The sequence below is a fragment of the Cottoperca gobio genome, chromosome 23 (assembly GCF_900634415.1).
Source record: "Cottoperca gobio chromosome 23, fCotGob3.1, whole genome shotgun sequence".
Classification (NCBI taxonomy): Eukaryota; Metazoa; Chordata; class Actinopteri; order Perciformes; family Bovichtidae; genus Cottoperca; species Cottoperca gobio.
In genome coordinates this window covers 7,525,254-7,538,115 of record NC_041377.1, presented here as the reverse complement: position 1 = coordinate 7,538,115, position 12,862 = coordinate 7,525,254, and the positions used below count along the sequence as shown (strand labels likewise).

At 39.9% G+C, this 12,862-nt stretch overlaps 1 protein-coding gene across 3 annotated transcripts in view; it reads left to right on the top strand.

Moving 5' to 3' along the window:
* Window positions 1-3,017, top strand: part of ipo8 (importin 8) — a 28,109-nt gene extending 25,092 nt beyond the window's left edge. For all 3 annotated transcript variants that reach the window (XM_029462335.1, XM_029462337.1, XM_029462336.1), the window contains 2 exons: window positions 1,068-1,197; window positions 1,947-3,017. In XM_029462335.1, coding sequence (XP_029318195.1) covers window positions 1,068-1,197; window position 1,947 — 131 coding nt within the window. In that variant the 3' untranslated portion in view covers window positions 1,948-3,017. The remainder of the gene's footprint in view (window positions 1-1,067; window positions 1,198-1,946) is intronic.
* The last annotated feature ends 9,845 nt before the right edge of the window (window positions 3,018-12,862 follow it).

Here is a 12,862-nt window from a genome sequence, read left to right as displayed (position 1 = left end):
TACATCCTATTTCCAAACTCACATCTTCGCAGATGTCTCATTTCCACAACACACAAACAATAAAACAAGATGGGTCAACTAAAATATAATGTGGCTTTCTTAGAAATAAAGAGGGTGTACTCTGTGTTCTGGATGTACGTTATACAGATCTGGTGCAAGGTGAAAGGGACAGGGCGTAACAGTGTCCCATAAACAACAGCAAGTTAGTTATTGTAGTTTGTTTGCTGATTTGGCAATACAAGGTCAGCAGCAGCAGCAGTGACACACAGCTCATGGAGGCAAATAAGGTCCTTCATAATAAGAGTCATAATGCAGACAAATCTGAACACACAGACGTAATACACATATTTTTATATTCAATTTGATTTATACTTTCTGTGAACACCATTTTCTGTTTCAGTGTCCTTCAGTCACGCATTTTACTTCATTAACAAACATGTTACTTTAAATGCAAAGTGCAGTTCCATTGTGTGTTTGCTGTTGCAGTGCATGTCTTCTGGAATGTTAAGAGTATCAGTAAAGCAGTTCAGGTCACTTTGAGGACCATATTGTCATGAATTGGTGGGCAAGGGACTTAACCCCAAGTTGCTCCAGGGAGACTGTCCATGTAGTTAGTTCACTGTAAGTCCGCTAAATTACCTGTAATAAAAAGTGATTTTTATCCAGATCCTGCTCTGGGGGAGTTTATTCAATTTTGGGGGAGAAAGAGATCCCGATCCCACGCTAGACTGTACATCCACATTGCAAATAGGAACAGCTAATAGCTAACAGACCCCTGGTGTCAATAAATCATTATACCTTTCTCTACCCATATCCAGTCCTTTCAATTTACAATAAAATAAAATAGAAAAAAAGCAGCAAATCCTTACAATTAAGAAGCTGGAACCTGGTAAATCATTTTTAACAATTAATTAATTAACAGAATTGTTAATTTTCTGTCTGTCAATTAAACAGTCCACTAATCTACTAATCTTTATGTGATCGACTGTAGTTACACGAAACACTCTCACACTATAACCTTTCTCTTTGGTGCTGTGTGTGTGTGTGTGTGTGTGTGTGTGTGTTAGGTGTCCAGAATGCTGATGCAGCCTGGTACCAGTGTTTGACGGCTCCGCTCAGCGATGACCAAAAGAAACAGCTGCAGGAGATCTATAGCATCTCGCAGCAGAGGAGGAGCACCGCAGCCAAGGGCCAGTGGTGAGAGGCCACACACACACACACACACACACACACACACACACACACACACACACACACACACACATACATACACACACACACACACACACAGAAAGGTTACCAAGTGTGATACCATCGTGTACATACTAAACCTGTGTTTACCAGCTTATTCTGGCAACATGTGCATAAAAGAAATACTAGGCTGATATATATAAACTGTTGTTCACCATAAAGTAGTTCCAGCACATAACTCTAACAAATAGTAAACGGATGTGTTTACATTTCTGTTTGTGTGCAGATTAATAATAATAATAATAATAATACATTTTATTTGGAGGCGCCTTTCAAGACACCCAAGGACACGGTACAAAATAGCAAGGAAGGGAGAGCAAACAAACAATACCTGAGATATGGTGGAGACACAGGAAGAAAGCAATAAAGAGAAGAGGGGGGGAGGGGAGGAGGATACAGGATGATGGAGAACAGTTTGAACAGGTTAGATACATGTTAATTTGTGAGCTTTAGAGGCTTTGCTGCTCTGAGTTAGTAGGTATGATTATTATCCATTAAATATCAAATTAGAGTATTTTAAAACAACTCTAAAACTAAAACTCTGTGAGATATCACTTTTTCCCCCATTTAAGTTTATTTGAATTGTCTTCTCTTTTTGGGTTGTAAAGCAGACGTATAGAATAACCAGAAGCAACATAATGACTTTAAAAGCATACTGTATTGTTGAGTTAAACAGAACCTTTTTGTGTTTTCAGAACATTGTGGAGACAGATTGACTGCAGAATCAGAAGAGGGGGGGTGAAGAAGAGAGGAGCTGGTCTGACCTGACCTGAAATGGATTTCAGTCTAATCTGAATTATCTCAGTCCAGATCAGACCATATCAGACTTGCTATCAGAACTGGATGAAGTAGCAGGGGCTGGGTCAGCATTATATCGGTGTTGGACCTGGTGCACTGTAAAGAGCCCCTACTGGAATATTCCCATCACCAGGACAGGACTGCTGGCGTGTGTGCGTGTGTTTGTGGACTCCAGAGAAAGGTGTGTGTGTGTGTGTGGTGTGCGTGTGTGCGTGTGTGCGTGTGCGTGTGTGCGTGTGTGAGAGAAATAAAAATGCATAACAATGTGTGTTAGTACGTACTGTAAGCCCTTGCTTTTGTCTCTTTATATTTGAACACTTTTTAATCATCTCATGACGCAAGGGCCTACGAGGAACAAGAGAAGCCTGATTTCTGACGGGGTGCCTTGTATACAGAATACGGATGGACGAGAAGGTCGAGATCAAAGACTTGTGGCCTCCAGCTATGACGTCACACATGAAATGTTAAGTGGGAGAGGGATCTCAGGTGAAGCAGTTTTTTGTCTTTCTGTTTGTCCCTGGGTTTTGCTTATGTAAGGGTTATTACAAAAGTATTTAAGAAAATCATAAAAGGTTATGTAAGGTTTACTCCTTCCTACCTTTTTACTAAACAACTTATTTGGTTTTTTTGCTGTGTTAATACTTTTTGGCAAATGTTCCTAAATGTACCCGCCGCACATCAGCATATTCTTTATATGTTAGCATTTAGCTCCAAGGACCAGTCTAGTCCAAGAACAGTCTCAGAGCCACTAATGTGTCTTGTTTAAGCAGCATTAAAAACAAAGTACAGCTGATGATGGTGGTCATTGGGTTTGCAGGTCTTTGGTCATAAACCAAACCAAAAAAAATCAAAAATGTACCTGATGGTGGAGCTAGATGAAAAGTCAAAGGATCGCCACAGTTATAACAATTCATCCTGTTCTACTTTCAGTTTTTGTTACAAGGACATTAAAAAGAATAATGAAACCATCTGCGTTTTTAGAATGGTTCCCTGCAAGCCTCGCTTTCACTGTGTTCAGGATTCAATCCAGTCTGCCGGCGAATCGCATTCTCACACATTAATAACCTTAGACATACACACGACATCACTGACTACCAGAGAGCTTTAAGCTAAGAGGCAACTCAACAAAATGGCTTACAGTAGCTATCCCCAGGTAGCAAAACAACTGGAGTATTGTTCATTGTGGAAACTACCTGACAAAAGAGTCCCGTTGAAGGAAGAAGCAAAGAAGGTGAAGAGGGAGCGTGATTTAAAAACATTCTTTAGATTAGATTAGATTTATTGTCCCCAGGGGGAAATTAATTTCCACGGCACTGTACATGTACACAGTATACACCCGTGGCCAAAAGTTTTGAGAAGTATTGGTTTTCACAAAGTTTGCTGCTTCGGTTGTTTTTAGATCCTTTTGTCAGATGTTACTATGGTATACTGAAGTATAATTACAAGCCTTTCACAATTAAGTTTATGCAAAGAGCCAACTGTTCTTGGATGGTTGGGAGAAGTTGCTCTCGGAGGATGTTTTGGTACCATTCTTTATTCATGGCTGTGTTGCTAGGCTACATTTTGAGTGAGCCCACTCCCTTGGCTGAGAAGCAACCCCACACATGAATGGTCTCAGGATGCTTTACTGTTGGCATGACACAGGACTGATGGCAGCGCTCACCTTTTCTTCTCCGGACAAGCTTTTTTCCGGATGCCCCAAATAATCGGAAAGGGGATTCATCAGAGGAAAGGACTTTACCCCGGTCATCAGCAGTCCAATCCCTGAACCTTGTGCAGAATATCAGTCTGTCCCTGATGCGTCTCCTGGAGAGAAGTGGCTTCTTTGCTGCCCTTCTTGACACCAGGCCATCCTCCAAAAGTCTTCGCCTCACTGTGCGTGCAGATGCACACCTGCCTGCTGCCATTCCTGAACAAGCTCTGCACTGGTGATGGCCCGATCCCGCAGCCGAATCCACTTTAGGAGACGGTCCTTGTGCTTGCTGGACTTTCTTGGGTGCCCTGAAGTCTTCTTCACAACAATTGTAAATGTTTTGTTTTTGGGATTAAGTTATTTTCATGGAAAGAGGGAATTAATTGCAATTCATCTGATCACTCTTCATAACATTCTGGAGTATATGCAAATTGCCATCAAAGAAACTGAGGCAGCAGAAAATATATATTTGTTTGATTCTCAAAACTTTTGGCCACGAGTGTATGTATATATATATATATATATATATATATATATATATATATACACATATATATATATATATAATATATATATATATACACATATATATATATATACACATATATATATATATATATATATATATATATATATATATATATATATATATATAATATATATATATATATATATATATATATATATATATATATATAACACATATATATAATATATATATATATATATATATACACATATATATTATATATATACACACATATATATAATATATATATATATACACATACATATATATATATATTAGTATATATATATATATATTATATATATATATATATATATATATATTATATATATATATATACACACACACACACACACACAACACAGACACACACACACACACACACACAGCGAATAACACAGAAAACAAACATGAACGGGTGTACAGGTACACACGCGGTCTGTTTATTCATGGCTGCGGGGATTAGGCTTTATCCAAAGCGAGCCCCTTTACATTTAGAGTTCTGTACCCTGCGCCCGGATGGCAGTGGGGCGAGGAACTTATTGAGTGGGTGTGTAATGTCCTGTTCTATTGTGGTTGCGATGCGTGAAATGGCCCTGTTGTTTAGCACTGAGGTTGGGTGTCGGGGGTCCAATTATCCTGGCAGCGGTGTTGGTGATACGTGTGATTTTGGCCCGGTTGATGACAGTGAGCATATTGAAAAAGCAGGAGGAGCAGTAAATGAGGATTGGCTGGATAACATACAGTTCTTTAAGTTTATGGATGACAAGTCCACACAGAGGATCCTGGCAAAACTATGTGCTATGCTACATCAATAAGTAACAAAACCTTCCCACTTATTAATATTACCGGGTGTTTTACGCTGCCTTTATCTAAGATAGGGGTTTCTAGTTATTTTTTGGATTCTTACGGTTGTTTCTTGCTTTGGACAGTAAAGTTAGCCAGGCTGTTAGGGGTAGCCCATGTTGCTAATGATGTTGTAGATCGATCTTATCGTGTGAAAATCAACAGACAGAAAATATGTTGAGGTGTCTGTTGCACAGTGTGTCCCGTGTTGTTGGTAGCTCTGATGAAACGGAAGGAGATCCAACAGTGGTAGTAACAATAAGTTGTTTCATTGAACAGTGGGAAAGTAGATGAGCGATGGCAGAGCGTACATGCCCATGTGGAAAAAGACAACTCCATATTTTTGAATTTTTGCAAAAGAGAAGAAAGGGTAATAAATTGGCCTATGTAGTAACTCTTCAATAATGGTTGAAATTTCCTGTTGATTTATAATATGAAGTACATTTCTCTTCCTTTTAGCAGGGGTTTTCTTGTAAAGAAAACAACAACTTCAGGTTCAAATCCAGCTTGGGCCCTTAGGTCCATGTTCGCTCGCGCTCGCTCTTCCCTTCCCTTCCTTTCCTGTCTCTCCTAGCTGTCACTATCAATAAATCAGAAATGCCGGGGGAAAAAAGAAATCCATAGGAAATGTTAATATTTATATTTGTTCGACATATCGTTATAGAATGGTTTGTATGATATTGTAAGAAAAGTTGGTGTTTAAGTTAGTTAGCGCGATCAGTGTGCCTGTGCAAGCCCCATGCAATGCAGAACTGGTTTAGGCAACAAAACTATGTTAGGTTTAGGAAAGGATTGTGGTAAATAACTACAGAAATGGCGTTACATAAGTACGGAAGTAATGTACCAAAAACGTCAACTAAACTTCACGTTTTATAGAATACAGAATATAACTTTAATTTTGATATTTTTTCAAACAAATAATTCCCCATAGTCTATTCTCGCTGCTTCCAGCCTCAGATCGAGATTTGGAGGGCTGGCCTTTATGTTAGAGCTTTTATCCAATCATATTTCAGCCATGATGTGTTGCCAGGGTCCAAGAAATCTGCCCTGAGGCCTTCAGAATTAACAGTGCGGGCGCCTGTAGCTTAAAGTGAACGGAAACAAAACTGTGGCGTTAACCAATCAGATTCGAGTTGGCGACATCGGGGCCAGCTAGCAGGTGTACGATAACGTCAGCACATGCATGTCTTTTGATTGGATACGCACTATTGAGAGGCAGAGCTATGCAGAGCTAGCAAACCTTGAACAAGCTAATTTGTGTAGATTTCTACAAGCTGTTTTTGTTCAACCCACAATAGCTGAAGGAGGAGAAGAGATCGATTTGGTCGCAGATATAATTACAACGCCATTTTCAAGACAAACTTTTCAAGAAAAGCTAGACATCGTGAGAAGAGAACGGCCAACCCCGACGCTAGCGAGTCTAAAAACAGAACTGACTGTAATGTATGCCATGAAGGGAAAAGTCTCACCGATCTCCTTGATTTCCTTAAGCAGAAACAATCTGAGTGAGAGCATGGGGCAGCTTTACACATTGGCATGTGTGGCAGTGACTATCCCTGTGTCCACAGCTTCTGTCGAGCGAATTAAAACTTATGCCAGAAATGCTACTGGACAGACTCGGCTTTCAGCATTAGCCTCCATGTCTATAGAAAAGGACTTAATGGTGGGACTGAAATGCGCAGATAAACTGTACAACAGAGTCATTGAAGTCTTCTTGAGGAAAGAAAGGAGGATGGATTTTGTGTTCAAATAATCCTGTTGTTTTGGTGAGTGCAAAGCATTTTTTTATTTTTTTTTTATTAATATATATGTAATTAAAATGACAAGTATATAAAAAATAAATGTGTGATGCTTCTGCAAGAGATGTAGAGATGTGTGTGGCAGCACTGGCGCCACACACATCTCCTTGCAGTAAAAGTACTCGAGGAGACTTGTTGAATTGTTTTAGTTTAACCTTTATCAAAGTGGACGTTCAAGGCTAGGAATACACTTTCACCAGTGTCGCAAAGATATCCTCATGAACAAATGCAAATTGTTTGTTTGTTTTCTTTTATTTTCAGTGAATAGTTGATGTGTCTTTATTCTTTATCGTCACGTTTCTTAAATGAAACTGCTTTAGGTGCGACAATGCGCTGTTTAGTGAACACACTTGTTAAAGCTCACATACTTTTAGTGGATTTAATAAAACTTTGTAGACTAATCCCTTAAAAGCGCCTTTTATTTTTAAGTTTTGAAAGTATCCTAGCGATCTTAAAGCTGGTAGTTTAACACTCTTAATTGTACATTTGGATTTATTGATTATAAATGCTTTGGAAATATTAATATAACTCTGTTGTACTTGACTATGTTAAGGTGATGCAACGCTGCGTTTCTGTCTAAGTGTATAGTTTGTCGTAGGGTGTCGTATCCTGTACAGTCTGTAAAGCACATTGAGACAAATGTATAATTTGTGATATTGGGCTATACAAATAAATTTGATTTGATTTCTAGAGCCATGGCGTCATAATGATGGTATTAAGAGGTGGAATAATTCAGGTAGGACTGTGTCGGACATCACTGAAGGCCTAGGTGTGAAATGCACAAATTGAGTTCTCCCACACGCTTGTAAAACTGCAGTAATGCCAGCTGCTGCCTGAATTTTATTGCTGCTTAAGTAGTAGTAAGGATAGCCTCTAAGCGAAGTAAAGATACCACAGCGTTACCACAGTTTTGCACTCGCCATCTCGTTACCGCTGTCTTGTAAAGGGTGAGGTGAATGGAGGGGTATTCAGTTGGTTGCAATCTGCAACCAATCATGCCACCAAATCCTACACACTGTCCCTTTTTAAAATCTAAATGAACCTAAAGTACAAATAAACAATTAACTTGGTAATATACTTTCAAGCAACATGTCTGATGAGTTTATCATCAGTTCATGCAGAGAGAGAAAGAGAGAGAAAGACCGACAGCAGCAGATGATGGAGGGGTGAACAGTGCTCACAATACACTGCATGAACTGTATCGGAAATAGTTAAACCATTTTAATATTAACCTAAACACATTTAACTGTTTTTCCAAATCTGGTCCATTAATGTCCATGTCCATAATTAATTCATAAAGTAAACAGTTTTTGAGATAAGACATTGACTTTAATGTAAAGAAGGTGCCAGAGTTCATAAAAAGGCAGATAGATAGATACTAAATAGAGCTTGCTAAAACTGAAATAAAGCCTGCTAAGGTCCTTAATGCTGCAGAGCAATGAGAAAAATATTTCATTTAAATTCTAGTTTATACATTTTAGTGCTGATTTTAAAATGTATTATGTACACGGTCTCTTTCTTACGCTATCTCTACTCTGGAGTGTTCCATTGCAGCTTGTGTTGCAATGCTTATGCTTATTTTCCTCATTCCTGTGTGAGTGTATGTGCAGAATAACACAGCTGGGTGGAGGGATGTGGGTTGTCAAAAGCGGGTTTCCTTACTGGTATTTTATGTGCGTGCGTGCGTGCAGACAACTGAATAGGGAAAAGGGGAAATTCGTCTTCCCCAACAACTGGTTGTTTTCCAAGACGCAAGACTCAACCTTCCCACACTCGACCCTTTTGAAGTGAACAATTATAGGCCGGTCTCTCTACTTCCATTTCCTTTCAAAACATTTGAGTCTTCAAACAACTCTCTTGTTACCTTCATCAGAACAACCTTCTTGATCCGCACCAATCGGGTTTCAATTCAGGCCACTCAACTGACACTGTCGCTCTAACTGATGAACATCACACTAGAGCAGCCTCCCTCTCCTCTGTTGTCATTCTTCTGGACCTTTCAGCTGCGTTCAACACAGTGAACCATCAGATCCTCCTTTACAACCTCCAAGAACTGGGAGTCCCAGGCTCTGTACTCTCCCTGCCTGAATCCTACCTAACTAACTGCACCTACAGGCTTAGAGAGGATCTGTGTCCGGCCTGGGTCCCCTCCTCTTTTCCCTGTACACCAATTAACTTGCCTCTGTCATTTACTCTCATGGCTTCTCCTACCACAGCTACGCAGATGACACTCAACTGATTCTGTCTTTTCCCAGATCTGAAATCCAAGTACACGCACAAATCTCTGCTTGTCTGGCTGACATCTCTCAGTGGATGTCTGCACACCACTTGAAGCTCCCTGCTAACCCGTCGAACGCAGTTGCAGAACGCAGTTGCAGAACGCAGAACGCAGTTGCAGAACGCAGTTGCAGAACGCAGTTGCAGAACGCAGTTGCAGAACGCATCAGCCCAACTGGTCTTTAACCTACCCGAGTTTTCGCACACTACTCGCTTCCCCACTCCCTTCACTCGTTACCAGTGGCTGCCTGAATATAATTCAAGACACTGGTGCTGGTCTAACGTGTCGTGAATGGATAATCCTACATCCAGGCCATGGTCAAACCATACACCCCAGCCCACTCACTTCGCTCTTCATCGGCCAATCGGCTCGCTGTTCCCTCACTGCGAGTGGGACCTAGATACCCCTCAACAAAAACCCACCTGTGTGCTATCCTGGCTCCAAAATGGTGGAACAAGCTCCCCTTTGCAGATAGAAAACTCATCTGTTTTGACTACACCTTGGCCAATAATAAAATTAATTAAAAATATATATATAGTTCTGTATGCAGCACTTAAATTGGTTTGGCTTATGGAAGCTATTGTTCTTGCTATTCTGAATTTGTATCCTCATGATTGTTTGCACTTATTGTAAATAACTTTGGACAAAAGGTCTTGACGTGGATTGTAGTTGCATTCTTCTGTATCTACAGAAGATGTTGGCCCCTATGAGCTACACACACAACAGGCCTTATGATATAACCCTAAACTAGATACATTTTTTTGCTTTTGCCTGATCTATACTGCATGAGGGATACCGCGATACTGCTGCATCTTAACACACTGAGACTTGTTAGACCTGCATAAATGAGCATGTATCATATATATATAGTGTATGTAATGTAAATAAGGGACTTCTGCAGCTGAATCTGAGTGTTCAGAGCAGTGATCATTTTGGTACTATGTCTTTTAACTGGTAAGACGAACCCTTAGGTGGGCATTAAACAATGCCCCTTTGGCCCTACATTTATTGACCATCTTCACTTCATAATGGCTGCATTTATAATTTTATAACAGTCATCTCCTTAGCAATCTGCTTCGTGTAGCACTTTTAATTGCATTAGCCTTGTTAATCACTCTGTATGATTATGTATTAAGTGTCAGTCTTCCTGTTTCAGTCACTTTGATCGCCTGTCCTCTGTGCTGTATCCCTGAGGGGTTTGTCAAGCATAGGCTTTCCTTTGCTTTTCATGGCTGAGTGCCACTCTAATTGCCGTTTCCTCTAATGGCCTATTCAACCTATAGCACTATGGGTAATATTTAACAAGCCTCCTATGCTCGGGATGGCATGCCGTGTTATAACAATGGCCATAGCCGTTTAGTGGCAGTCAACCAGCCAGCTGTATTAATTAAATGAAATATCACAGCGGAGGACGTCTGCTGGTTCACTTCCTTCCAGCGTAACCCTAACCCTAAATTACGCAAATAAAGATGTGATATCGAAGAAAATCTTGATCTCTCGTAGGTCTTTCCAGAGTCTTGGGGTGAAGATGGAACAAGAGTAAGAGTCTACAGCCATGCTAGCGACCCTGTAAGGTTGTACAGGATCAGTACTTGCTTTTGCTAAATACTAATGTTAGAACGTTAACCAATGACAATGTAAAACTATAACCATGTTCGCGATCTTAGTTCAGAATGTTAGCATGGTAACATTAGCCAATTAGCACTAAACAAAAAGCAGGGGACGACCAGGGGAATTATTTAAATCTCTTTTAAATAAACTAGTTATTTGGAAGTAAAAAACAATGGTTGATCCTAACGGCAAGGCTAAAGGCTGAAATCGTTCCCCCTCTGTCATTAGAGGATCCACCTAATCCCTTAAATGCACCTCGATAACACGAGGAGCGAGGAGTAAGAAGGCTTCTTGAGGATCTAAGAGCGAGGAAACACAGGCGTATCATCCGCGGAAGTCTTTTATCAAGTGCCAGTGATGTATAAATTCCGTACCTTCACATAAACCGCTGTTTAGAACGTCATAAGTAACTCCCGTCGCTTAAGGTCAATGGAACCAAACATAACTTATAAGAGGAGTGATGTGGTTGAGTGAACCTGCTGCTGGGCTTGTAGTCTTTGGGTTCTCCACGACATGTAATATATTTTTTTAATAATCCAAATACCACACGATCTGGTAAAGTTCAATGCAATTATAGGTTTACTGAGCATAAAACACAATACAGCAAACCGAGGGCTGTTCCATAGTAAAGCACACTGCATTATCATTTCAAGCTTGCTTATATACAAAATTCAACTCCTCCTGTTGGGGAGCTTATTCTTATCTTATTGATCCCTCCTTGTTTCCCATTTTCTGGGATTGTGACACCATAAGCTATTACTTTTCTTTTAATTTTTTTTATTTATACACCATTAGATATTGTTTTGCCCTTGTACCCCTCTGAACCTCCTCCTACATTCCTGCCTGCTGATTGGCTGATTGGCTGATTGGCTATCCTTTGACACCATTCTGGATGTCCTTGAATTGTTACACAACATATAAGGCCTGTGGCCTTTAATAAACACTTTGATCTTTTCTGTATTATTATTATGATTGTGCTTTTTGATTATCATTAACATAATATGTATAGAAAACATATACTATAGCATTATAGGTAAGAGGTAATACATTTATCTTTTATTTTCTGGTGAACTGTCACTTTACCAATCCTGTATGGTAAAGTCTACCACAGTCCTTTATTCTATTTTATTTAATTCTATTCTATTTCTATATTTTAACTTCTGTTTATGTTTTGTTTTCTCAATTTTATTTGCATGATTTTCTTTTATATACATATTGTATGAGCATTGTTGGAGGTAGCCTGAGAACAAAGATCTTCATTGCCAATGACTGCTTCACTGAAGTTGTTGTGTACATGACAAATAAAGAACTTAAAAAACTAATACAAATGAGGCATTTGTTATTTATCTTATCATCTTAAATGAAACCAACCCTTTTTAGAGAGTGTTCTTCCAGTTTCTGGCAGGGTTTAGCTGCTATAATAAACGGCACACAGCACATGCAAAGCACAGAGACTCTCAACAAATGCAGGATGCTCTGATTTCAAACGGCTGATTAGGAAAGATTCCTCCTGGCAGTTCCCCCCTGGAGCTCAGCAGGAAGCTGTGAGAGTGGCGAAGAGAGATGCAGACGGTGAGAGCAGGTGTTTTATTATCCTCCTACCCTGGATCTCTGATCATCCATATGGAGTGTTGATTATGGAGTTTGTGAGTACAGAGCAGAGCTTGATAAGGACATGCAGCTTTGCGATGCTCCCTGGCTTTAGGCGTTTCTCTCCACCAGTGAGAAACGCAAGGTGGACCAAACCTGGGAGAAAAGCCGTGCCAAATGGAAGCAGAACAGGGTTTCCCCTAATGATGATGCTGATGAGAAGTGCAACAGGCCAGATGGGAAAAGTGTAAGGAGATGGAGAAGAGTGTTTACAGCTGCTGGTCTGCACTTTCATCTCTTTCTCTTTCATCCCCAAAAAAAGGCCTTCCTCTCTCCTAACTCATACACGGAGAAGGCGACAACATGACTTTAGTTAAGTACTTGAAAGGTGGGGTTATGATCTGTCCCTAACCATAACCAACAGCCGCCAGTGCCTAACATAACCCTAACAATGTTGAATCATGCTT